The sequence below is a fragment of the Cucurbita pepo genome, chromosome 13 (genome assembly GCF_057944985.1).
Source record: "Cucurbita pepo subsp. pepo isolate OVF chromosome 13, ASM5794498v1, whole genome shotgun sequence".
NCBI classification, from domain to species: domain Eukaryota; kingdom Viridiplantae; phylum Streptophyta; class Magnoliopsida; order Cucurbitales; family Cucurbitaceae; genus Cucurbita; species Cucurbita pepo.
Genome location: NC_141810.1, coordinates 1,361,749 through 1,389,210, shown reverse-complemented (window position 1 = coordinate 1,389,210; position 27,462 = coordinate 1,361,749). Strand labels below are relative to the sequence as shown.

The 27,462-nt window shown below is 38.9% G+C and overlaps 5 protein-coding genes across 8 annotated transcripts; 2 read left to right on the top strand and 3 right to left on the bottom strand.

Moving 5' to 3' along the window:
- Positions 1–45: 45 nt before the first annotated feature.
- Positions 46–4,091, bottom strand: LOC111808349 (glutamate dehydrogenase). Of its 4 annotated transcripts, none has more exons than XM_023694270.2 (9): positions 3,739–4,091; positions 3,554–3,667; positions 2,248–2,469; positions 2,035–2,109; positions 1,821–1,937; positions 1,465–1,715; positions 1,225–1,300; positions 1,066–1,152; positions 46–404 (listed from the first exon to the last, which is right to left on the bottom strand). In XM_023694270.2, the coding sequence occupies exons 1-9, from the start codon at positions 3,844–3,846 to the stop codon at positions 219–221; spliced, it is 1,236 nt and encodes a 411-aa protein (XP_023550038.1). In that variant the 5' UTR covers positions 3,847–4,091; the 3' UTR covers positions 46–218. The 4 variants fall into 4 exon arrangements, with proteins under 4 accessions (XP_023550038.1, XP_086985678.1, XP_023550039.1 ...); XM_023694271.2 differs by having other exon boundaries at positions 246–411; XM_087129551.1 differs by lacking the exon at positions 46–404 and adding an exon at positions 454–584.
- A 1,207-nt stretch (positions 4,092–5,298) lies between these two features.
- On the top strand, positions 5,299–6,801 carry TIP5;1 (tonoplast intrinsic protein 5;1). The gene is made up of 3 exons (XM_023693833.2): positions 5,299–5,443; positions 6,025–6,278; positions 6,367–6,801. Exons 1-3 carry the CDS (start codon positions 5,299–5,301, stop codon positions 6,748–6,750), a joined length of 783 nt encoding a protein of 260 aa, XP_023549601.2. The 3' UTR covers positions 6,751–6,801.
- An 886-nt stretch (positions 6,802–7,687) lies between these two features.
- NOA1 (P-loop containing nucleoside triphosphate hydrolases superfamily protein) lies at positions 7,688–13,763 on the top strand. The gene is made up of 14 exons (XM_023695043.2): positions 7,688–8,172; positions 8,485–8,670; positions 8,782–8,868; positions 8,966–9,045; positions 9,279–9,360; positions 9,746–9,766; positions 10,512–10,557; positions 11,397–11,515; positions 11,674–11,787; positions 11,853–11,960; positions 12,056–12,145; positions 12,376–12,485; positions 13,167–13,423; positions 13,501–13,763. Exons 1-13 carry the CDS (start codon positions 7,768–7,770, stop codon positions 13,411–13,413), a joined length of 1,695 nt encoding a protein of 564 aa, XP_023550811.2. The 5' UTR covers positions 7,688–7,767; the 3' UTR covers positions 13,414–13,423; positions 13,501–13,763.
- A 139-nt stretch (positions 13,764–13,902) lies between these two features.
- On the bottom strand, positions 13,903–17,801 carry LOC111808843 (protein VASCULATURE COMPLEXITY AND CONNECTIVITY). The gene is made up of 3 exons (XM_023695044.2): positions 17,586–17,801; positions 15,337–15,539; positions 13,903–14,430 (listed from the first exon to the last, which is right to left on the bottom strand). The coding sequence occupies exons 1-3, from the start codon at positions 17,679–17,681 to the stop codon at positions 14,094–14,096; spliced, it is 636 nt and encodes a 211-aa protein (XP_023550812.2). The 5' UTR covers positions 17,682–17,801; the 3' UTR covers positions 13,903–14,093.
- Positions 17,802–18,738: 937 nt separating this feature from the next.
- On the bottom strand, positions 18,739–26,570 carry LOC111808255 (uncharacterized). Its single transcript, XM_023694126.2, has 6 exons — positions 26,386–26,570; positions 26,082–26,297; positions 20,466–20,632; positions 19,277–19,358; positions 19,129–19,197; positions 18,739–19,010 (listed from the first exon to the last, which is right to left on the bottom strand). Exons 1-6 carry the CDS (start codon positions 26,503–26,505, stop codon positions 18,840–18,842), a joined length of 825 nt encoding a protein of 274 aa, XP_023549894.2. The 5' UTR covers positions 26,506–26,570; the 3' UTR covers positions 18,739–18,839.
- Positions 26,571–27,462: the final 892 nt, after the last annotated feature.

The following is a 27,462-nucleotide window of genomic DNA, read 5'->3' as shown; positions in this document are numbered from 1 at the left end:
TATACATTGCTAACATTAGAAAATAGAATATTCGGGAATCTCGAGTAACTGGCCAAGCCGATAATAGTTAACAGGTCAACTACTAAATCTTGCAAATAATGTTAATAATTTTATTCGACAGTAAGTTTCATCATGCAAGTGCCTGTAATTTAAGCACAGTGAAAAAAGAGAGGAAGTGAAAGTAAAAGCATAGAAAATAGTAATTCATCCATATATGTCTAGGCCTCCCAACCCCTCAAGAGGGTAGCACGAGCCACACGGTTGACAGCCAAAGTGAAAGCACCCATACGAAGATTGCAACCATGTGATTTGCACATGCTCTTGATATTATAAAAAGCTCTTGTCATGTACCTTTGAAGCTCCTTGTTCACCTTCTCTTCATCCCACATGAACCCCTGTATATTCTGCAAACTTACAACAATTGCACCTCTTAGCTACCACTTAGTTCACTTTGTTGTTGTTCTTGTTTTTCCCCCTAAGCTCAAACAAATTCACAACGTTCTCAAGAAATGAAGCAAATCAGTTGGCACATATTAGATTTTTCTCCTTTCAACTCTTCTTTCGAATATATGTTCTTCACGTATCTGGAGAAAACTTCGAAATTATGTTTGGAGACTAAAATTGTAACAGCCCAACCCACTACTAACAAATATTGTTTGCTTTAACTCGTTACATATCTCCGTCAGCCTCACGGTTTCAAAACGCGTATACTAGGAAGAGGTTTCTACACCCTTATAAGGAATGTTTCGTTCCTCTCTAAAATCGATGTGGGATTTCACAATCCATTCCCCCTTGGGGACCCAACGTCCTCGCTGGCATATCACCCAGTGACTGGCTCTGATATAATTTATAATAGCTCAAGTCTACCTCTAACAGATATTGTACGCTTTAACCCGTTACGTATCCGTCAGCCTCACGGTTTTAAAATGCATCTACTGGGGAGAGGTTTCCACACCCTTATAAGGAATGTTTCGTTCCCATCTCCAACCGACGTGGGATCTCACAAAAATAGAATTTAAGCGTATATTAAGTGCAAAAGTTTTGATGTTTAGTCTGCTTTGTTACCTGAACCCACTCAAAATAGCTAACGGTGACTCCACCAGCATTTGCGTAGATGTCAGGGAGTATTATGACTCCTTTCTTAGATAGGATCTGTAGCAATGAAATCATAACTGTCACAAATTTAAGCATACGCATGAATCCAAGATTAATTAGAAACATTACCTCATCTGCTTCTGGATCAGTAGGGTGGTTAGCTGCCTCTACTATAAACTTTGCTCTCACACCACCAGCATTTTCCCTTCAGTTGGAAAAAAGGGAATTAGCTAGACACATTGAGTTGCAGAAGTTAACCTCAAATATACAATGCCAACCATAAATGTATATACATATCTTCAAAGTATTCAAGAGTTTCAAAAGTATTTGACAGCAGAGGAGGATTTGTGGATGAAAAAGATGGTAGACCTGTTCAAAACTCCACCTAAAGCACATGGGATGAGAACATCACATTCATGAACTAGAAGTTCATTCGGATCCAAGCCATCTGCACCTTGGAAATTTACGAGACTATTGGTCTTTTCTCTGTGTTCAAGCAGGTCGAATACATTAATCCCATTTGGATTCTTTACAGCGCCGGTGATATCACTCACTGCAACAACCTTTCCTCCTTTTTCATGGATGAGTCTTGCTACCCAAGATCCCACGTTACCAAATCCCTATTAATTTGCAGTTCATAGAGGTTTCTCCAATTGAAATTTGAAAGAGAACACAAAACATTGTCAACAAGACCATTAAGTTTGCACATTTGAATTCTAATATACCTGAATAACAAATGTTAAATCTTTGATTTTCTTTCCATGCTCAGCAAGTAAAGCTTCGGTAGCAAAAACAACACCACGCCCTGTTGCAGCCTCTCTACCAAGGGAACCACCAAGGTCCTATGATTGAAAAATGTATGGGAGAGGGATCAAATCAATTCAGTGATATTCATCAAACACAGAGCAGTTTCTTGAATTTCAAATCTTAATCACTTACTAAGGGCTTCCCCGTCACAACAGCAGGCGAGTAACCATGAAACTTAGAGTACTCGTCCAAAATCCAGGCCATTGTCTGCACAAATCATTTGGCTTCAAATTCATAGCAGCAGCAGGAAATTCTAAGCATAATCAATCATCCTGCCGAAATATTTTAAAGCAGCTCAAGAAAAATTAAGGATACTATTGAACCTGTAAACTATCTGAACTAAACCTGTGCGTTTGTGCCCATATCTGGTGCGGGAATGTCTGTATGTATGCCAATAAGGTCATGGATCTTCTGAGTAAATACACGAGTAAGGCGTTCCAACTCACTCATACTTAACTCTCGTGGAGTGCATCCAATCCCACCCTTTGCACCTCCATAAGGAATATCTGCTACGGCAGTCTTCCATGTCATTAGTTGAGCCAGAGCATTTACTTCATCAGGGTTGACCTTTAGTAGCAGAATTGAGCAATTCAATAGTCCATTATGAGGATGTTCATATGTAAACATCTTAAGTCTCTTAGTAACAGCTCAAGAACATTACTTGTAAATCAGAAGGCTCAACCTTTTAGTAACAGATTTTGACATTCAACTATGTATGGTAGCAGTATCTTGTCACTTCTCATTGCAAGTACTTGAATGCACATAAAAATCCTTGCACGTCTCACTACTATTTAGATGACTTTTTGGATGTGGAACTTTTTAAGTGCAGTACTTACTCGATAAACACAAAAGATGTTCTTGAGAGTGTTCTTAAAATAAATGCTTTTTGGCAATAGTTTCTTAATTATAACCACTTTAGTAAATGGTGTTTAATAACAAATAATCTTACACTCGGATCATCGGGTGCTCGAGTCAAACGCACTTCAAAGATTGCCTTCCAACTTTTTCATAAAACAATTTTATCTTCTTTTCAAACCACTCTCAGACCTAACTGATTGAGTGCATCCAAAACAGACTGTTAGACAAACACGACTCTCCACAATGGTATGATATTGTCCACTTTGAGCATAAGCCCTCATGGCTTTGCTTTGGGCTTCCCCAAAAGGCCAATTCCAATGGAGAGAGTATTCCTTGATTATAAATCCATGATCATTCCCTAAATTAGCCGACGTGGGACTTTCATCATCCAACACAGAAAACCTATAGGTGTTTTAGAATGTCCAAAATTACAAATGATGATATTACAAAAAGAACAACAATAGCAACCTGTTGCCTGATAGAAACTAATATCATTTTCTTAGTCCAACAAATGTGGTGGGGATATGAACCTCTGATCCGATGAAAAAACAAGACTTAACCGGTGAACTATGCACATGCTACCACACAAATTAGAATCGTTGATAGTGTTTAACATGTCAAAAATTCTCATCCAGAAACCAAAACACACCAAATGACATCTTAACTTGCAAATCAAATAAGATAAACAGAAAAGAACAATCGCACATAGTGATCAAAACATAAAAAAACTACGAAAACACAAAAACTGATCCCATCAATTCAACAGAACCACACAAAGGAAAAATCCAGTCACCTCAGGATGGTATCTGATTCCTCCTTTCATCGGGCCACGGGCATTATCATGTTGAACCCTAAACCCCACATAAGACACCAAACTCCCATCGTCCTTCGGAATCGTACACTCAACCTGTCGGATCATCAAAATCAAAACAATCAGAGCCTCTAAAATCAATCTCAAAACAATAACAGAAGAACAACCTTGATTTCTCTGAACGGGATCAGAAGACTCTTCTCGATCTTTGAGTCCAGACCTAGAATCCGCGCTGCGTGGCGCAAATTGCGACTGGTAGAAGCTAAGGCGTTCATGATGGCGAAGAAATTGAAAAACCTCGAAGAATGGAATGGAATGGATTCGAATTGAAAAGAGAGAAGATACCCGATCGGGAAAGGGAAAGAGTGATGATTTGAGAAAGCGGAATTGATTGCGATGGTATTGAAAATGGAGAATCGTAATAGAAATCAGTTGCAGCTGAAAGCGAGGCGAGTGCCGCTTAATATCACCTTCAATTTCGAGATCAACGTTGCCCGCTTCCGCCATGTCAATACACTTGGAACTTCACTACCTAACTGTCAGCTTACAGTTTCGCCCTTTTATAGTTTTCTGTTTTTTCTGTTCATTTTTATTTTTGGAGGGAGATAGGATTAAACAATATTATAATCTTAATCTTTGAATTAATATATTTATTTTTAATATGTTCTTTCAATTTTATGTTGAATAAAATTTTAATATATTTAATATATTTTTTAAAAACAAATTAATGAATTTCAAGATTTTGATTTTTTTTTTTTTTTTTTTTTTTTTTAGGAACGGGGAACTAACTTATTTGTAGATGTATAAGGATCTGTTCTAGCTCTCACTGTTGTATTTCAAGATTCTCATTCGGGCATTAAGAAAAGTTAAATATTTCCCGACAAAAAAAAAAAAAAGAATAAATAAATAAATATATATATTACACTTGAAACAGTATGTGATGTCCCACATTGGTTGGAGAGGAGAACAAACTATCATTTATAAGGGCGTGAAAACCTTTCCTTAGACGCGTTTTAAAGTTTTGAGGGAAAGCCCGAGAGGGAAAGTCCAAAGAGAACAATATCTGCTAGCGGTGGATCTGGGCCGTTACACAGTATAACAAGTAGATCACGAGATAAAAATGATTGTATCAACAATATAATAATATTTATGTAAAAGATATTTTTAAGTATATTATTAGTATATCAATAGAATATTGATACTCATTTGGAGCCAGTAGTTTATATAAGCATTTATTTAAAATTCATAGAAAATATAATTTATTATTCAGACGACAATAAAATTGAAATAATTAAAAATATATATATATCAAAATTGAGGGTTTTGTTATATTTATAAATTAAAAAACTTAATTTCTTAATACTGCAAATTATATGCACTTGTCTCTATTAAAAAATTTATTGGACAAAAAAAAAATGCAATATAAATTAATTTTTAAAATATTCATATAAATATACAAAATTTTCAAATTTTTTTTCTAAAAAACTAATTAAATTTTGTTAGTAATATATTGGTAAATAACTGGCCAAAGAAAATTTGCCACGTGTCGTAATCTAAAACGAATTCCCTCTCTAACGTTGTAACTGTTCATGAAACTAACTGCCACTGTCCTCTTATTCATCAAATTTCAAGCATTTTATCTGATCAAACTGTTTGGCTATAATTTTCACTTCTTTTCTTTTCCCATAGACTGATCAGTTTTAACTTCCCCTCCATTTCCTTCTTCAATGTTCTTTTCCAAAATGGCCCCTACTTCCCTCGCTTATCGATTCCGACAATCCGTTGCCCCGACCGCCCTCCGATCCTACGCCGCCGAGTTCATCTCCACCTTCTTCTACGTCTTCTCTGTCGTTGGAGCATCAATTGCCTCCCGTAAGTATCACTACCCGTTTACTCGTTTCTCTCAATTTCAATAATAACATGTCGTCCCTAATAGTTCTGTGACTGAGCCCGCTCCTAATTGTTGCGTTCGTATATCCGGGTTGTGTGGGTTGAGGGGGGGGCATCAATCGCCTCCCGTAAGTATCACTACCCATTTACTCTTTTCTCTCGATTTCAACAATAACATGTCGTCCCTAATAGTTCGGTGACCGAGCCCGCTCCTAATTGTTGCGTTCGTATATCCGGGTTGTTGAGGGGGGGGGGGGGGGGGGCATCAATCGCCTCCCGTAAGTATCACTACCCATTTACTCTTTTCTCTCGATTTCAACAATAATATGTCGTCCCTAATAGTTTTGTGACTGAGTCCGCTCCTAATCGTTGCGTTCATATATCCATGTTGTGGGGGTTGAGGGGGGGCTATGTATTCATATCACCTGTGTAGATTTGATTCTATCTATGCTTAGAGTCGGTGATAAGGGCATAGGAGCCTGTTTACTTCGGAAAAAGTTAGAAGTTCAAATTTTGCACTGACTCATGGACTGAATTTTGTTTTTTTTTTTTGTATATGATAGGGAAGTTTGTGCCCGGGGCTGTTGCAACCGACACATCGAGCCTTTTGGTGGCGGCTATCGCCAATGCCTTTGCTTTGGCCTCAGCCATTTACATTGCTGCCAACGTCTCCGGCGGACATGTCAACCCGGCAGTGACGTTCGGGATGGCGGTCGGCGGCCATATCAGTGTTCCTACCGCTCTCTTCTACTGGTTTGCTCAAATGCTTGCCTCTATCATGGCTTGCATTGTTCTTAGAGTCACCATTGTTGGACAGGTAAATAATTGGCTTATTAGATCTCGGGATTGAAAAAGCTTTTGAGTTGGGTGGTGATTTAACATGGTCGTATGAAACTTTTTTCTAGCGCGTTCCAAGCTATGTTATCGCCGAGGAGATGACGGGCTTTGGAGCGTCGGTGGTAGAAGGTGTATTGACGTTTGCTCTAGTGTACACTGTTTTCGTTGCTAGTGACCCGAGAAGAGGTCCATGCAATGCGATCGGCGCTGTGATGGTCGGGCTGATGGCTGGAGCCAATGTGCTGGCTGCCGGGCCATTTTCCGGTGGATCGGTGAACCCGGCGTGTGCGTTCGGGTCGGCAATTGTGGCTGGGAGTTTCAAGAACCAGGCAGTGTACTGGGTTGGGCCATTGATCGGAGCAGCTCTGGCCGGGATTGTTCATGATAATGTGGTTTTTCCGGCTGAAAATGTAGATTCATTCACAGGGGTTCCTGAGGCTGTTGCTGTGTAATTTTTAAGCTTTGGTTTTGTGCAAAAATTTAATGTTTTTAGTTTATTTTATAACTTGTCTATAATTAATTTTTATTTTAATTTGTTGTCAAATTCTATATTTTATATGATAATAAATTATTGTAATCATTTGCGCTTATTGCTAGCAGATATTATCAGTTTTGACCCATTATTTATGGTCGTTCACATCACTGTTTTAAAACGCGTTTACTAGAAAAAGAGGTTTCCACATCGGTATCAAAGCTAGTCACGGGGCAGTGTGCCACGAGAATGCTAGCTCCTAAGAGAGGTGGATGGTGAGATCTCACGTTGGTTAGAGAGGGGAACTAAACATTCCCTAGCAAATAATCCAAAGCGGATAATCCGCTAGCGGTGAGCTTGTGTTGTTACACATTTTCTCGGTAATCAAACAATACTTAAGCTCAAATGATGTCGAAGTGTTTATAAATTTTTTTATTTATTGTTCAAGGTATTATTACAATTTTTTAAAATAAAAAAATAGAAAGTTAGGAAATAAAACAAAATAAATGTAAAATTTTTAATTTTCTTTTTTAATTGTTTAAGGGTGTTATTATTATTATTTTTTTTTTGGAAATTAATAAACAAAATAAGAAATTGATAATTTCTATAATTTAGGAAATAAAACAAAATAAACGTAAAAAGTATTTTTGTTTTTTTTTTAATTGTGTAAGGATATTATTAAATTTTTTAAAAATTAATAAAGAAAATAAAGTTTGTTTATAATTTAAGAAATAAAAATAAACTTAAAATTATTTATTTATTTATTTTTATTTTTTAAAGCTATTATTAAATTTTTTTGAAAATTAAAATAGGATGTTTATTGATAATTTCTATAATTTAGGAAATAAAACTAAAAAAAAAAAAAAAAAAAAAAAAAAAAAAAAAAAAAAAACCATCCTCCCGGGTTTTTTATTTCTTTAGCTCACTCCGGTCTACGTATCCAAAGCTGAAAACCACACCTTCATCTCCGGTGAAGCTAATCTCACAGTTTACACCAATGGCGGTAGCTCCCTTCTCCACCAGTTTATTCCCGCCATTTCCTTCTATCTTCAAAATCTCATTATTCACCACTAAATCCTTCAAAACTCGTTCAACTCCCTCCCTCATCCTCTCCCAATTTTCACTCGAAACCCACCACAAAAAACCTCCAACCGCCGACCCACCCGAATTCGGCGGCACTGGCGCCGCCGCGCCCACCCGAGGCGACCGATTCCTCGAACACCATCATTCCGTCGAAGCTGTCAATTTCGTGCTCAAAGAGAACAAGAAGAATCGGAAAAAAAAGAAGGATAAGGCGTTGAAGGTTTCTTTGGCGGTTGCTTCTTGTTATGGCTGTGGTGCTCCGTTGCAGACCTTGGAATCGGATGCTCCGGGTTATGTGGAACCGGAAACCTACGAATTAGTACGTACTTCGATGTATTATACTTTTCCAGTTTCTGGACCTGGTAGTGGGGGTTTAGATTTGATTCTGGGGCTTTCGAGAGGTTAGTTTATAGGCTATTTAAGAAGATATATTTAGGAACTGTGCCATTTTCCCCTCAGTTTTACTGGATTTTTGGTGCTGATTTGAATTTGAGCGGATAGGATTATATGATATGAATTGTCTAGACTGCAGTTTTTACGAAAATACTGTTAAATTTTATGGTCTTATAGTGATCTTGTAGATTGGAGCGTGCTCTTGAATTACATTTGTTTGATGTCTGTTTATGGGCAGAAAAAGAAGCATCACCAACTTAGACGAGTTATATGTGGGAGGTGCCGCCTCTTATCTCATGGTCACATGATAACTGCTGTGGGTGGAAATGGAGGTTATTCAGGAGGAAAGCAATTCATCACGGCCGAGGAGCTTCGAGTAAAGCTCTCTCACTTACGTTACGAGAAGGCTTTGATTGTGAAATTGGTAAGCGTAGGCTGCTGTCCTTTTTAATTTATCCTGAAGTGAAGTCAAGATATGCGCAGCTGCCGAGTTTAATATGGGGTTTCTCCCTCTTTTTCTGGCAATGTGTTCTAGGTTGATATAGTTGACTTTAATGGAAGTTTTTTGGCACGTGTGCGTGATCTTGCTGGTGCAAATCCAATAATACTGGTGGTCACTAAGGTGGTATTTTGCACTTTTATGTCGGGTTTCATGATGTTATTGATGAATAGTGAATAACTTCCTTTCATGTTCTTCGGACTAATAATGATTTATGTAGGTCGATCTCCTTCCCAAGGGGACTGATCTGAACTGTATTGGTGATTGGGTTGTGGAGGCCACTGTCAAAAAGAAGCTTAGGTAAGTTGGATTATTTTTGGCCTAGTGAAATGTTTTTCCATCTACATCATTTTGAAAGTATCAAACGTTCTTTTGTGGAATACTTCTTATACAAGAATCGATCTTACATTAACTAAAGCATTCATAAAGTTTTAGTTATTGTGATTTATCGTTCAGTTAGAGCACGAGCATGATCTTTATGATCTGAAGTTTCTAGTTGGACTTCTATATGAAGAATTTTTTAAACTTTGTAGTGTTCTGAGTGTCCATCTGACGAGCTCGAAGTCTTTGGTTGGAGTAGCTGGAGTAGTAGCGGATATTCAAAAGGAGAAAAAGGTTTGTACACGTTCACTCTGATAAATTTCACTAGTCAATCAGCCAACTACTTCGATATAGTCTAACTATTGGCCTCGTGCAATATTTAATAGGATCATGGAAGTGTTAGGAAGTTTAAAAGTTCATTATATCAGCACTCATAACCTTAGTAATCCAGCCACTATTCTATATCTACATAGTTTTTTAGTTTTAAAGCAGATATCTTAACTAGTATGCACTTTTTCCTTTCCTTACTGGTTGCATATTTGAGTTTTATGTTCTCAACTTCTGAATGTCTCCATTTTGTGTAAGATACTGTCTCTGCTTTTTTTTATAAGAAGATGCTGTCCCTGTTTTCTTACCCCGTATTTACTGCTGAACCTTCGATTTCATTTTTCTGGTGCAGGGGCGGGATGTCTACATTCTGGTTAGTATACAATTAAATTTAAACGTTACAGTACACGTATCATTTATCTTCAATTCCACTCATGAATCGATAAATAATTAATATAGAAATTAATAATATGAGAGTACTAATAGGGTTATTTTGGGAATAGTAATAGAGTAAGGGTATAATGGTAATTTGTTAGGAAGAGGTCATATTTTTGGTACGTCAAGTCTTTAGTGGATTGATCGTGGGGGAGACATATCCCTCTCGAAAGGCTATTGTTATCGTAATTTATTCTTGGATAGTGCAACATGAGTTACTTGTGTTTGGTATCCTCACAAATAGATAACTGAATATTTATTCGCATAAAATAGGAGCAAAACATAGTTTCACCTTCAAGTATGAAATTTGACATTTGTTTATTTATTATTATTTTTAAATTGATTCATATGCTACTAATCACATGTAAAACCAAAAACATGCCCCCGCACTATTCTCAAGTCCTACAAGTTTCATTTTCTTCTCAATTCTTCTTCTCCTAATTTATCTGCATTATAGGATTCTACTCTTTCCTCCTTTTCTTCTTAATTAAATTTTATTACCAATTGTGGCTGCTCGGACGACCTCTTCTCTTAGAATTTGAAGATAACAAGGGAAATAACTTTTCTTTATTTTTCTTCCGGTTTCTGAAAAAGTTGTTTTGAGTTTACATGTCATCATGACTTTTGTAGATAATATGATAATATGATTTATGAGACTTCATTTTCACTTGACATGCGTGTAGGGCTCAGCTAATGTTGGGAAGTCTGCTTTCATCAACGCTTTGTTGAGTGAGTATCTTTTCCTTCTATTATCTATATAGCATTCACAATATCATTGAGGGATGCTGAGTATATGCCAAGCTTTGATAGGGTGACACTGTGTCTAATGTCCCAATTATTTCTTTGCTGATTTGTAATTAGTAATTTTGTGACTAATGTATATGCCCCTTTCAATTTCGTTCCAATTTTTTAGAAATTTCAATTTTATCCTTTATGTATTAAGTTATTTCAGTACTATAATGTATAGTAGGATTTTTGTGGGTCTGTTTTCTTTCTTTTTTACAAGATGTGTGAACTTGAAGCAACCAGCTAAAGACTTCCCATAGAAACAAACCAACAAACCTGATGGGTCCATTTTCGACAACAATCCAGTACTAATTTAGGGTACGTGGGGAGAAGATAATATAATAGGGTTATCCATTAAATTTGGTGAGTAACCAATTCACCCCATGATAAAGATTTAAGGCAAGCATTAATGCAATAGGAAGTGTGGTTCTAATGATAGTGGCGCTCCAAGTAATTTCATTGTGGAAGTAGTCAAGAAATTGGCATTGCCGAGGAATGAGAGCTTTAGGAAGGTGGGGAATATTGTAGGTCATGGAGGCCAAATGACACCCAATTTCTTACACTGATCATCTTAATGGTAATGAAACTCGAACTTATACTCTTTTCAAGAGTCGAACTATAGTAAACGAACTCAATGATGCTTGTCTTGGAATCTGCATGGTGTCCTTCAACTGATTAACTTGAATCCAGTTTCCACTTTTTAGCCTACTCTTTTCTGGTAGTTCGATTGCTGTCTGTTTTCATGGCCACAATCAACTTCTTAAACTAACGGTTGATGGCAGAAAAGATGGCTGAAAGGGATCCGGTTGCCGCAGCAGCTCAAAAATACAGACCCATACAATCTGCCGTTCCTGGAACTACTTTAGGTCCAATACAAATTGATGCTTTCTTAGGAGGAGGGGTATGTGTTAGTTTTACTGAATTTTTGTATATGAAGTTGCCTTATGAACCCATATATATATATATATTGTCCAACAGAGTTCCTGTCCTGTTTGCCTAACCTATGATTCCAAACTATATTCATTCTAGGGAAGTTATTAGCGTTTTTTTGGTTCGCAGAAAATATTTGACACACCTGGAGTCCATCTCCACCATAGGCTAGCTGCGGTCGTTCATTCCGAAGATCTTCCTGCCCTGGCTCCTCAAAGTCGTCTCAGGGGTCAAAATTTCCAAGTATGCAGACTTGTTCTATAATGGTTACACCTTCTTTAATCAGTCTTAACCTTATCCTATGTCAGGTTGATCACTTAGCAACTGACAATGAAATGGGAAGCAAGGACTTATCCAGTGGGTTGAATGGATTTTCTATATTTTGGGGAGGTCTTGCGAGAGTAGATTTACTAAAGGTCTTAATTTCAGTTATTAAAACTTTTTTTCTGTCGTCAGAAATGTTATTTTTTTATTTTTATTTTTTAATTTAGCATTTCATTTATGTTAACAGGTTCAACCAGAAACATGTTTGACATTTTATGGTCCAAAAGGATTGCAGATCCACGTGGTGCCCACTGAAAAAGCAGATGAATTTTATGAGGTAATTAAAATGCTGTCTGGAATTAGAAAGAACATAGATTAGTTTTTCTAAACTCTCATGTCAGGTAGTAATGGACCGAAGATTATGTATCAGATGAATACTTATCAGTTCGATTTTGAATTTTCAAGTTTGTGTCTAATAGGTCGAAACGTAGAAGTTTCTAATAGATTGATTTTTGGACTTTAAATTTTAAAGTTGGTAACTGGATAATTTCTCTTACAAATTGACAGAAAGAACTAGGAATTTCACTAACACCTCCATCTGGAAAACAAGCAAGGGATGACTGGAGAGGGCTCGAAGTAATGCGTCAATTGAAGATAAATTTTGAGGACGAGCAAAGGTGCGATACAACTCTTGTTGACTGACAAGTTATGTAACAGCCCAAACCTACCGCTAGCAGATATTGTCCTATTTGAACTTTCCCTTTCGAGCTTTTCCTCAAGGTTTTTAAAACGCGTCTACTAGGGAGAGGTTTCCACACCTTTATAAAAAATGTTGCGTTCTCCTCCCCAATCGATGTGGGATCTCACGATCTAGCCCCCCTTCGAGGTCCAGCGCCCTCGCTAGCACTCGCTCCATTCTCCAATCGATGTGGGACCCCCCGATAGGAAGGAGGGTGGACACGAGGCGGTGTGCCAACAAGGATGTTGGGCTCCGAAGGGGGTGGATTGAGGGTCACATCGATTGGAGAATGGAGCAAGTGCCAGTGAGGACATTGGGCCCCGATGAGGGGTAGATTGTGAGATCCCACATTGGTTGGGGAGGAGAACGAAGTATTCTTTATAAGGGTATGAAAACCTTCCCTAGCAGACATGTTTTAAAAACTCTGAGGGGAAGCTCGAAAGGGAAAGCCCAAAGAAGACAATATCTGCTAGCGGTGGATCTGAGATGTTACATGTTTGGTAAAATATCGTTTTTCCTCTCCAATGTTATTCCGGATGTGTTTTGGTGGATGTAATCTGGCTGGCTAATAGGTGCATCTCAGGAAATAAGAACTTATTTCTCTTTGCATTTTCTACAGGCCTGCTTGTGATGTGGCTATTTCAGGCTTGGGATGGATCACTGTTGAACGAAAGAAGTCGCTCCAAAATAATCACTCAGACTTAGAATCATCCGTCGATGAACTCGAGTTGGCTGTACATGTCCCCAAGCCAGTGGAGATTTTCGTTCGACCTCCCATGCCCGTAGGTAAAGCTGGATCGGAATGGTATCAGTACCGCGATTTGACAGAAGAGGAAGAGGAAACAAGACCAAGATGGTTTTTTTAGAGTCTTTTAGGTACTCTCTCTACCTCTCTTCATCTATATATGTTTCACGATTAATGGTCTAACAGGGTTGCTGTTTCTTCTGCCTAGGCGAACGAACTGCTACAAAGAAAAAGTGACAATGAATCGGTTCGTTTACAGGCTTATGAATGTTATTGAACTTCGAGGAATCTGAATTAGGCATCTTAATTCTCGACATTCTATTAACGGAGATGCAGATGAAAAAAAATCAAGGAGAAAATGTAGAGAGCACACAAATTTGTACAAAAGAGTTGTACGGACAGATGGACAAGAGATGTACTATTATTGAAATAGGTATATACCATCGATCAAGAGAATTGAGATTTGAGTTACCCTCGTGTTAAATTTAAAACAAAAATGTTAGAGGGAAAATCACCGGTAAGAATACTCGCTGCCCCTTTCTGGGGAGGGAGAGATGATAGGCCGACGTTGAAGAACAAGTGCCACGTTAATTGACAAAGACGAAGGGAGTAGCTAATCGATTCAAAGACATTCCTTTTCACATAAAGATTACATGTTTTGTTCGGTAATCTTGCTATACAATCTCTCTAAGCTAGTCGATTTCGATATAGGAACAAAACCAAAACAAACATAGCATCTTTCTAAAGTTCATTCTCTAAGCTTACTCAGCTCACAAAGTATGCTCGGAGACCGACTATGAATCACACGTACTGTCGTCGTGCATACGTATCTTCGTGAACAAAAACGGGTTGCTGAGTATTTTGTGGGGGAAACTGAGGCTGCCCCAAAGCAATGTCTTGAGCTGGAACAGGGTTCCCCCACAAAGGGCTATTGTTTTTTGCCAAATTTAAAGTGAGGTAATAGACTATTGCCAATAAAACACTCGCAAACGACAGAACGGCGCCTCCAGCAAAGACTCCGGGTTTCACGACATAGCAGTAATAGTAGTAGTTACCGAAGTACATAGTCCCGCCACCGTGCTGGTCGTTAAGGGCAGCACCGGTCAGCAACAACAAGAAGGCTATAACAAAACTGAACCTGAGAATGCAGCACGGAATATGACGTCAAGACATAGAGTAATGGTGTAAAACGTACAAGATTATGATCTTAAATTCCCCAAAATGTGTAGGATTTGCAAGTGAATCCGCAAAGAACTTGTGGAGGCGACAACAGCGATAACCGAACAAGGGTGACCACGAACGAAAGAGACGATGTGTATATACAAACACACACAACTAGTGTCTAACATATCTATTGCACTAACAAGTGTCCAAAATGTGTCAGAAGTGTAACAACTCAAGCCCACCGCTAACGGATATTGTCCTCTTTGGGCTTTCCCTTCTAGGCTTCCTCTAAATGTTTTAAAATGTGTCTGCTAGGGGGAGGTTTCCACACTCTGATAGGAATGTCTTGTTCCCCTTTTCAACTAATGTGGGATCTCACAATCTACCCTCCTTGGGAGCCCAGCGTTCTCGCAGGCACACTGTTCGGTGTTTGGCTCTGATACCATTTGTAATATTTCAAACCCACTGCTAGCAGATATTGTCCTCTTTGGGCTTTCCCTTCCAAGCGTTCCCTGAAGGTTTTAAAACACATTTGCTAAGAAGAGATTTTCACACCCTTATAAGAAATGTTTCGTACCCGTCTCCAACCGATGTGGGATCTCACAATCCACCCTCCTTGGGAGCCCAACGTCCTCGCTGGCACACCGCTCGGTGTCTAGCTCTTATACCATTTGTAATAGTCCAAACCCACCGCTAGCAGATATTTTTCTCTTTGGGCTTTCCCTTCTAGGCTTCCTCTCAAGATTTTAAAACGCGTCTACCAGGAAGAGATTTCTACACCCTTATAAGAAATGTTTCGTTCCTCTCTCCAACCGACGTGGGATCTCACACGAACTGTCCTTCATGAGAATAGAATTAGAATGGTGGAGAGAGCAGTTACCAAGAAATAACGAAGCTCAGGAGTGCTATTTTCCAATTAGGATTGGAAGGGTTTGGACTTCTTTTGCAACAAATGCAACCACTTGAAACATTTACAATTAGTTGTGCAATCAACAGAGAAATTGCAGCAGTTAAACCAAGACCCATGGCTGGACTCCGCGGGTATGCACACTCAGATGTGGAGATGAACTGAACCTGAGAGCCCTGTTACATAAATTGGAATCAATGTTACTCCTTTTCATGGATTCAAGAACAATAAATAATACCAAAAGAATAATGGATAATAACGCCATCTAAATATCAGTTCAACGATTACACGGTAGTGTTCGCACGAAGCCTCTCCCTTACAGACGCATTTTAAAAACTTTGAGGGAAAATCCGAATGGGAAAGCCCAAAGAGAAGAATATCTACTAGGGGTGGGTTCGGACCGTTACAATGGTATTAGAGCCAGACACCGGGTGGTGTGCCAACGAGGACGCTAGACCTCGAAGGAGGTGGATTGTGAGATCCCACATTGATTGGCGAGGAAAACGAAGCATTCTTTGTAAGGGTGTGGAAATCTCTCCCTACCAGACGCGTTTTAAGAACTTTGAGGAGAAGGACGAAAGGGAAAACCCAAATAGGACAATATCTGCTAGCGGTGGGTTTGGGCTATTACAATGATATCAGAGTCAAACATCGGGTGGTGTGCCAGCGAAGACATTGGGTCACGAAGGGAGGTGGATTGTGAGATCCCACATCGATTGGAGAGGGGAACGAAACATTCATTATAAGGGTGTGAAGACCTCTCCCTAGCAGATGCGTTTTAAAACCTTGAGGTAAAGTTTCGGAGGTAAAACCCAAAGAGGACAATACCGGCTAGCAATGGGTTTGGAATGTTACAAATGGTATAGAGCCAGACACCAAGCAGTGTGCCAACGAGGACGTTGGGCTTCTAAGAAGGGTGGATTATGAGATCCCACATTGGTTGGAGAGGAGAATCGAAACATTCTTTATAAAGGTATGAAAACCTCTCCCAAACCGACGTTGATTTCAAGCACCAATCTTAATTAATCAGAAGTTGTATGTTGATTCAGTGAGAAACTATCAACATACATGAGAAGAACTGAAAAGGGTACTCTTAAATTTTGAATCTTTGAACAATCAAAATATCATTTTGTCCCGTCAGATACAAAGAAAATCATGATGGAATCGTATAGTAGACGACTCTCTGGATAGAGAGCGTTGGCTGCAGCAGCTGTTTTAGAGACAAGTCTCGATTTGACAACTCGACAATAGGGTAAGACCCAATATCAAGAAGAGAATAGATAAGAGGTCCGCTAGTTACGATCTAGTACTATGCAATAGTAACGAAACTAGACTAGACTGCCCTGCCTCCTTTCACCCACAGACAACAACTGCAACCATTCCAATAGTTATGATCTAGATAGAGAGAGATGGTTGCAGCAGCTGTTTTGGGACAAATCTCGATTTGACAACTCGATAACAGGGCAAAACCCGATATCAAGAAGAGAATAGATAAGAGGTTCACTAGTTACGATCTAGCACTATGCAATAGGAACGAAACTAGACTAGACTGTCTTGCCTCCTTTCACCCATAGACAACAACTGCAACCTTTCCAATAGTTATGATATGGATAGAGAGAGTTGGTTGCAGCCGTTATTTTGGAAACAAGTCTCGATTTGACAACTCGATAACAGGGCAAGACCCGATATCGAGAAGAGAATAGATAAGAGGTCCGCTAGTTACGATCTAGCACTATGCAATAGGAACGAAACTAGACTAGACTGCTCTGCCTCCTTCCACCCACAGACGACAACAACTGCAACCATTCCAATAGTGATGATCTGGGTAGAGAGCATTGGTTGCAGTACCTGTTTTGGAGACAACTCTCGATTTGACAACTCGACAACAGGGCAAGATCCGATATCGAGAAGAGAATAGATAAGAGGTCCGCTAGTTACGATCTAGCACTATGCTATAGTAACGAAACTAGACTAGACTGCCCTACCTCCTTCCACCCACAAACAACGACTGCAACCATTCCAATAAGATACATTACCTTCTAGAGTTCACCAGAGACATGAACAAGAGAAAAAAAAACCTTCCCCCTTCCATTTTCCTCAGTAATTACAGAATCCAAGAGAATGATCACGAAATGCAAGAGAAACCCATGAACACAAAACCAAATGCAAGTGATATCCAATGCAAAAAAGGGGAAACGAAAGGGGAAATCATAAGAAATGACCTTGATTCTTGTAGCCTCAGCAACGAAAGCAGTAACAGATGATAAAATCCCGAGTAAACCCACAACAGAACACACCACCAAAACCCTTCTCTCCATCCCAACGAGGAGGATGATGAGTTGTTTACAGAATCTGTGTATGAGAACTCTGAAACCCCTTTTTTTGTTTGTTGTATTTGTTGGTGGGGTTTTGGTATGGTTTTGCTTTTGTTGGTGTATTGGCCAATCTTTGGGTGTTTGCTTAAAGGAGTAAAAGTTGGTTGTTTTCTACTTTTCCTTTATTTGTTTTCGCCCCTCCCCTATGTCACACTATTTTGGTTATGTTCTTCACTCCGATGTCCCGCGTTTGTTCGAGAAGAGAACAAACCACCATTTATAAGGGTGTAGAAACTTTATCCTAATAGACGCGTTTTAAAGCCTGAAAGGAAAAATCCAGACAATATCGGGTAGCGGTGGATCTGGATCGTTACATTCAGACACTATAATTATAAGTGAATTAATAGTTAACTTTCTTAGATTTTTAAAATAAATTTTTTAGCTATTAATAATGGCGATTTTCAAAATTAATGGAAAGTGTTTAGTTGAGTCGCTTCAATGTTTCAACCCGTTGATTGGTCTCATAAAAATTTATATTTTTCACATAGAGAATGTCTATTTTATCCACTTGATCGAAATCCTAGAGACCCTAATGAGAGATTCTCTATTTAAACCGAAACTCAAGAGGGAATGGAGAACATTTTTTTTACTGTAAATGGGATTGGGGATACGATTATATTTCTCGTCCCTACCACTGCCCCATTCAATATATATATATATATATATATATATATATATATATATATATATATATAAATTAGTTAATTTTGAACTCTAATTACAATATTTAATTTTTTTTTTAAATTTTAAAAATTAATGTTGGTATAAAATTAAATATATTAATGAAAATGGTAAGATATGAAAGCTTCTCCGTCCCCGATATCTGCAAAAGAATAAATGAAAAAATTTAGCGGGATGGGTACGAAAAGGCTTCTCCGTCCCCTCCCTGTCTCGTGAACTCTCTACTGTGACTAAAATTTTTACGTCGGAAGAAACTAAAAATATGGTTATTTAGATACAAATTTTAAAATTTCTAATGAACGATTATTAGAACGCTAGCTTGGTCTAATGAAATATAATTTGATATTATGAAGATATGTGCAGGAGAAAATGAGAATAAGAAGAGACATAGAGAAGAGCAAAGATGAATGGATATTATGATCACTGAAGGCCATAGACAAGCAATGCTCCAACAGCAGCAACGCCAGCAACCAAGCCAGCAATGACTCCAATGGGTGGCAGACCCCCTCCTATTGCCTTCCCTGTGTTCACATCATACCATGCAAACCTCTTCTTTGGTGCTACGCATTGAGGGCATGCATATCCTTCAGGCTGCCACCATATTCAAAAACAACTACCCGTTATGAACTACGCTCCGAGTAGCTGCTCTTATTTTAACGATGATGGTCTAGAGAGTCGATATCGAGACATACGAGATGAATATACATACCTGCTCGTCAAAAGGTTTTGATAAGGTGTAAATGTATCCACAATCCAAGCATATATGAGTTGCTTTAGCCTGTGCAACAAATTTCAATGCAATGCCATCAGGCCTAAAGAAGGGTAACATTGTGATGATGGGTGAGGGATGTGCTTACCTTTTGTGCTTCTGTAAGTTTTCTTCCGAAGCGAGGTGGCGCAGGTCGCTTTGGGAGACGTTTGACATCGACATCAGCGCCTCTGTTTAAAAACTTCACAAGTTACGTCTTGTTGGTAACGATTTCATTTCTCGCTTTCTATTCTCGAGAATTTTGTTTGTTTTCTCACTAAGTTCTTTACTATGGTTTTCACATACACATGTTTTGGAACAGCCCAAGCCCGCTAGCCCACTGTTAGCAGATATTGTCCTCTTTGGGCTTTCCCTCGAGGCTTTAAAATACATCTACTAAGGAGAGGTTTTCACACGCTTGTAAGAAATGTTTCGTTCCCCTCTCCACCGGATGTGGGATCTCACAATCACCTCCCTTGAAGGGCCCAATGTCCTTGTTGGCACACCGTCCGGTGTTTGGCTCTAGCTCTGATACCATTTGTACAATCCAAGCCCACCGCTAGTGGATATTGTCCTCGTTGGATTTTTCCATCTCGGCTTCCCCTCAAGGTTTTAAAACGTGTCTATTAGGGAGAGGTTTCCACACCCTTATAAGAAATGTTTCGTTCCCCTCTCCACCTGATGTGGGATCTCACAATCTACTCTCCTTGGGGGACCAGCATTCTCGCTGGCACACTGTCCGGTGACTGGCTCTGATATCATTTGTAACAACTCAAGCTCACCGCTAGCAGATATTGTCCTCTTTGGGCTTTCCCTTCTTTCTACGCTTTCCGCTTTCCCTCAATGTTTTGAAACGCGTCTACTATGGAGAGGTTTTCACACCCTTATAAGGAATGTTTCGTTCCTCTCTCCACCTGATGTGGGATCTCACAATCCACTCTCCTTAGGGGACCAACATTCTCGCTGGCACACCGTCCAGTGACTGGCTCTGATACCATTTGTAACAACTCAAACTCACCGCTAGCAGATATTATCCTCTTTGAGCTTTCCTTCTACGCTTTCCCTCAATGTTTTGAAACACGTCTACTAGGGGGAGGTTTTCACACTCTTATAAGGAATGCTTCGTTCCCCTCTCCACCCGATGTGGGATCTCACAATCCACCGCCCTTGAGGGGCCCAGCGGCCTCGTTGACACACCGCCCAGTGTTTGGCTTTGATACCATATGTAACAACTCATTTCGATTCTTAAAACTTTCAAAATTATGCATCAAATAAGAAGGTGAAAGGAGGAAAAGAACCTGTTAACTACAAAGTAGACAGAATCAGGCTTGGCTTGAATGGCAGTTTTGGTGAATCCCAACTTATCTGCAGGCCATAATTCATCACCAAAGAAGCTGCTGGTGTATAGAACTTGGTCCCCTGCTTTTAACCCTGATTTTGCTGCATTCCCTCCTCCATCCACTGCCTGACCCAATATAAACCCCCAAAAATCACCTCAGTTACATAATATGCACACAAAATCCAATGTAGGACCCTAAACCCTTAAGCTATGTCCGTTTAGTCTTCTATTACGTCCCTAAACATTCAATTTTATGTATCGTAAGTTCCGTTGTTAATCTAATCAACGCTTTAATGATAAGCAAACTATGCATTATAGAAGGACCGATCCCTTGATAATGCAGAGGACCTATTAAAAATAATCCTGATAAAGTAAAAGAACTAAATAGAAACGTATATAAGCTATAACTTCATACTCTATTATAGCTCTAAAAAACGTTATGGGCTGTCACGACGTACGAAAAACGCTGTTGATAGCGTTTTCGTAAGCTATCGTATCTATTATTTCTTGTAGTGCACTACGAAAGTTTAAGGACTAAACAAACACAATCCTCAAAGTTTAGAGACTCTAACAACTTGTAATTAGTAACAGCTCGAGCACACCACTAGCAGATATTGTCTTCTTTAGGCTTTCCCTTTGGGGCTTCCCCTCGTGGTTTTTAAAACGCGTCTCCTAGGGAGAGGTTTCCACACCCTTATAAGAAATGTTTCGTTCTCCTCTCTAACTAACGTGGGATCTCACAATCCACCCTCCTTGGAGGCCCAGCATCCTCGCTTGCACACCGCTCAGTGTCTGACTCTGATACAATTTGTAACAGCCCAAATCCACCAGGCAGTGTGCCATCGAGGATGTTGTGTTGAGATGTGATTCAAAATGAAGATATGATTCAAAATGAAGATATGATTCAGAGTAGTAGAGATATGATTCAATTCAAAATGAAGATATGATTCAAAATGAAGATATGATTCAGAGTAGTAGAGATATGATTCAAATATTCAAACTATGAGATTTTTAGGAGATTGTTAGTAGATTTAAATTCTTTCTAGATTTCGATGATTTACTATTTCTGGTCCAGTGTATAAGCTATAAATACTGGGATTGTGTAAACCTCTGAGCATTGAGTCAGTAGACAATAATAAGGCATCGCAGCATTCATCTATTCTTATCTCTTTCACTATCCCTCTTTCCAACAATTTTGGTATCAGAGCCAAGTTCGTTCGACACGAGGGCGAGTGATTATTTTCTTTCACAAAACAAAAATGGCAGTAGCTGGTTTCTCTTCCTCTGCACCGTTGTTACCAATCTTTAATGGTGAGAAATATGAGTGGTGGAGCATCAAGATGAAGACCTTGCTCAGATCGCAGGAGCTATGGGACTTGGTGGAGCACGGGTTTGTTGATTTATTAGAACCCACAATAGAAGAAAAGGAGAGACTAAGAGAAACCAAGAAAAACGATGCCAAGGCTTTATTCATTATTCAGCAAGCAGTTCATGAGACTATCTTTTCACGAATTGCAGCAGCAACCACATCAAAGCAAGCATGGTCAATTCTGCAGAAAGAGTTTCAGGGAGATTCAAAAGTCATAACAGTGAAATTGCAATCTCTAAGACGTGATTTTGAAACTCTGCTCATGACGAATGGCGAATCAATTGCTGATTTTTTGTCCAGAACAATGGCAATAGTCAGTCAGATGCGCACCTATGGAGAGAAAATTTCAGACGAAACAATTGTTGCAAAGGTATTGAGAAGCTTAACTCCAAAGTTTGACCATGTGGTGGCTGCCATAGAAGAAGCTAAGGATCTATCCGTACTCTCCGTTGATGAACTGATGGGCTCGCTTCAGGCTCATGAGGCAAGAATCAACAGAGCATCAGAAAGGAACGAAGAAAAGGCACTACAAGTGAAGGAGACAACCAACAACGAAAACAACGGAAGAGAAAATATTCATTTAACAGGTAGAAGTCGTGGAAGAGGAGGATTTCGCAGCTTCCATGGTGGTCGTGGTAACAGGGGTAGATGGAGAAGTGATGGACAGAGACAATTCAATGAACAAAGGAATGTCATACAATGTTACTATTGCAAAAGGTATGGGCACACAAAATCTAATTGTTGGTATAAAAATCAACAAATGAATTTTGCGGCAGGGAATGAAGAAGAAGAAGAAAAGCTGCTTATGGCGTGCATGGATACTAATCCAAGAAAAGGTGACTTATGGTTTGTTGATAGCGGATGCTCGAACCATATGACAGGCACCAAATCCTTATTCAAAGAGCTTGATGAGACACAAAAAATTAAGGTGCAACTTGGAAACACAAAAGAGATGCAAGTTGAGGGAAAAGGTACGGTGAAAGTCGAAACCAGTTATGGTAAGATAAAACAATTAGATAATGTTCAATTTGTACCTGATTTAGGGTATAATTTATTGAGTGTTGGACAATTGATGACTAGAGGACATTCAGTTCTATTTGATGACAACACATGTGTCATTACACATAAAAAATCAGGTCATAAAGTTCAAATTGCCATGACTTCAAATAAGATGTTTCCACTTGATATTTCTAACATGGAGGATTTTGCTCTTGCTGCTAGCACGAAAGATGACTCAACATTATGGCATCTCAGATATGGACATCTTCATATGAACGGCCTGAAAATACTCAGGAATAAAGGTATGGTTTTCGGATTACCAAGAATTGACTCAACTAACTTATGTGAAGGATGCATTTATGGCAAGCAGACTAGGAAGTCCTTTCCTGTTGGAAAAGCTAGAAGAGCTTCACACTGTCTAGAACTAATTCATGCTGATTTATGTGGGCCAATGCAAACGAATTCCTTGGGTGGGAGTATATATTTTTTACTATTCATTGATGATTATAGTCGCATGAGCTGGGTCTATTTCCTACAACATAAATCAGAAACTTTTCAGAAGTTCCAGATGTTTAAAGCTATGGTAGAGAACCAAAGTGGCTGTCACATTAAAGTTCTTCGAACAGACAGAGGTGGCGAGTTCATATCTAAAGAGTTCAATCTGTTTTGTGAAGAAGAGGGCATCCAAAGGGAATTAACAGCTCCCTACACTCCAGAACAAAATGGAATCGTTGAACGGAAAAATCGAACTATTGTGGAGATGGCAAGAAGTATGTTACAAGCAAGGAGACTTCCAGACCAATTTTGGGCAGAAGCCGTAGCAACATCTGTTTATCTATTAAACATCTCACCAACAAAGGCGGTTATGAATCGAACTCCCTATGAAGCATGGCATAGAAGGAAACCATCTGTAAGTCATTTACGAATCTTTGGTTGTGTTGCTTATGCTTTGAAACATCCTCAAGTTCGTCAAAAGCTTGATGAAAAATCTGAAAAATGCATTTTCATTGGCTATTGTACTCAATCAAAGGCATATAAATTATACAACCCCATCAGTGAAAAGATTTTAGTTAGAAGGGATGTAATATTTAATGAAAATGTGAGTTGGGATTGGAGTAAAGAACAGGAGCAGCAAAAGATTACAGTTGAAGTTTCCCCAAATGAAGAAACAAGGGTCAACTCCAGTGCATCTCCTAGTGTTTCCACTGCAACACAAAATGTGTCAAATTCATCATCTTCAGCATCACTAAACAGCGATTCTTCTCTTGAAGAACTTTCGGATGAGACACCTCCAAAGAAGTATAAATCTTTAACTGACATATATGCATCATGTCAATTTGCTCTTACTGTTTCAGATCCTATGTGTTATGAAGAAGCAGCTGAAAGAGAAGAGTGGAAGAAAGCCATGGTAGAAGAGATGCAGTCCATTGAGAAAAATGGAACATGGGAGATGGTTGACTTACCAAACGAAAAAAATGCAATCAATTTGAAATGGGTGTTCAGGACAAAATTTGCACCAGATGGAAGCATACAAAAGCATAAGGCCCGTCTTGTAGCAAAAGGGTATGCACAACAACAAGGTATAGATTTTGAAGAAACTTTTTCTCCAGTAGCTCGTTTTGAAACTGTAAGAACTATTCTAGCATTAGCAGCAGAATTGCGGTGGCCAGTTTATCAGTTTGATGTTAAGTCAGCATTTCTTAACGGAGATTTACAAGAAGAGGTTTATGTAGCACAACCAGAAGGATTCATAGAGACGGACAAAGAAACAAAGGTATACAAGTTGAGAAATGCACTATACGGATTAAAGCAGGCCCCTCGAGCTTGGTACAGCAAGATTGATGGGTATTTTCAAAAGAAAGGATACATGAGAAGTGAGAATGAGCCTACTTTATATGTGAAGAAGGAAGAAATGACAGATGCTAGAAGGTTCAGGAGCTTGGTTGGCGGACTGATTTACTTAACTCACACACGACCCGACATTGCATTTCATGTTGGTATTATTTCTAAGTTTATGCAACATCCTTCAAAGGTTCATTATGGAGCAGCAAAAAGAGTCTTACGTTACATTGCCGGAACTATGGAGTATGGAATTTGGTATTCTAAATCCTCTAATTTCAAACTATATGGATTCACTGATAGTGATTGGGCAGGATCATTAGATGATAGACGAAGCATTTCAGCCAATGTTTTCACTTTAGGGTCAGGAGCGATCACTTGGAGCTCAAAGAAACAAGCAACAGTGGCGTTGTCAACATCAGAAGCAGAATATGTTGCAGCAACTTCAGCAGCGTGTCAAGCCATTTGGCTAAGAAGAATGTTAGCTGATCTTCAACAAGAGCAAAAAGGGGCAACAAAGATATTTTGTGATAATAAAGCAACTATTTCTATGACAAAGAACCCAGCGTTTCACAGTAGAACAAAACATATTGAACTTCGACATCACTATATTCGTGATCTTGTTGCAGACGAAGAAATTGTCTTGGAATATTGTAACACCGATGAACAGCTAGCAGACATACTTACCAAGGCATTGTCAAAAGAAAAGTTTTGCTACTTCAGACAATTACTTGGCATTTGCAACTTTGAATCAAGGGGGAGTGTTGAGATGTGATTCAAAATGAAGATATGATTCAAAATGAAGATATGATTCAAAATGAAGATATGATTCAGAGTAGTAGAGATATGATTCAAATATTCAAACTATGAGATTTTTAGGAGATTGTTAGTAGATTTAAATTCTTTCTAGATTTCGATGATTTACTATTTCTGGTCCAGTGTATAAGCTATAAATACTGGGATTGTGTAAACCTCTGAGCATTGAGTCAGTAGACAATAATAAGGCATCGCAGCATTCATCTATTCTTATCTCTTTCACTATCCCTCTTTCCAACATGTTGGCCCCCTAAGGAGGTGGATTGTGAGATTCCACATTGGTTGGAGAAGAGAACGAAGTATTCCTTTATAGGAGGTGGAAACCTCTCCCTACGCATTTTAAAACTGTGAGGCTGACGACGATACACAATGAGCCAAAGTGGACAATATCTATTAACGGTAGGCTTGGGGGCACTACATAGGTTGTGCTTTTAAACACCTTTTTTTACGAACTTTCGCCATAGCTACTCTAAGAAAATCATCTTAAGCTCAGCTCATCCAAAACCCAAAAATGCACAAGTAACAGCAAGAACAAAACCGAAGAAGACTTACAGTGATGACAACACCACCGCCAGGTTTCTGGCCCAACGTGAGACCCAAGGGCTTATCAACTTCGACCTCAACCGTCTTGGAAGCTCCAGCAGTTTTAGCCGCCCTAATCTGAAGCCCCCTCCTCGAGCGGCTGTGGGCCTCTCCATTCTCAGCCACGAACCAATGGGACACACCCTTCTTGGCTTCCTGCACCGACAGCCCTTGAAAAGCGCTTTTCTGAAGAACCCACAACAAAAACAACAAAAACAGTCAATAGAAAGGCACAGCAATGAAATGGGATTTGGGTTTTGTGAATAATGGATACCTGAGGGAGTGGCGGAACAGAGGGTTTTGAAGATGGAAAGAGGGGGGCTCCGATGGTGGTGGTTCTGGTGAAGGCGGCGGAGCATGAGGAGGATGAGCCTGCAACTATGGCCGATGACATTTTTGTGGAGATGGGGAAGGCTGTGGAAACAGTGGGTGATGTGATAATTAATATGAAATGGTGTGGAGATGGTGGACTTGACACAGCCACACGCCTATTTCTGATGCTGTCCACTAACTAACTGCACAATTTCTCAAACTTTTTGGCTCTCGTTTTGAAGTTTATTATGTGTATTTAATAAGAGGTACGTTGAATCCCACCCACGTTGAGATGAGTATCAATGGTATCATGACTCACAATAATCGCCTTGTCATATTGTTGGATGATCTTAGCAACACTCAGAAACTAATATCAATTTCTATGAAGCATAGGCAACCGATTGAAATGGACATTATCACACTAATTATCACACTATTAAGTATCGAGAGACAACTTATTTAACTAAGTTTTGAAAGAATCATAGAACTTTTTAAAATACTTAAAAATTGTCTCATTCTCCTATGAATTCTTGAAATTCCCCTATAAAGATCTCGAAAGAATCACTTTATCACACACTTTGAGTCTCGAGAGACAATTCATTGAACTAACTTTTGAAAGACTCAAGAGTTGTCTCGTCCTACCCGTTCTTGCATTTAACTCAACTAAAACTACCCAACGTTCTCATTGTTGTAAAATATCAATTACAGGATGTTTTTAGTCACTTTGGTTGCACTAGATCCATTTAAAGCGACCTCGTTGTGTGATAAAAAAACTAGTCATAAGTTTAAGGTCATCACGTTTTTGTGTATTCTCTTTTATGTCTCAAACCGAATCAGCTTGTGTCATAATTAATTTAACCTCCAAAATTTAAAAAGTAAATAATATTATATCAATAATTTAACGTCATTAAACAATATATCAAATTTAGTCTTGAAATAACACTTTTTTACGCCGTTGCTAAAATTATGATGGACGAATTTCTCTATGTATCTAAATCAAAAGTGTTAAAATATCATTTTAATCGGGTCACAACTATTT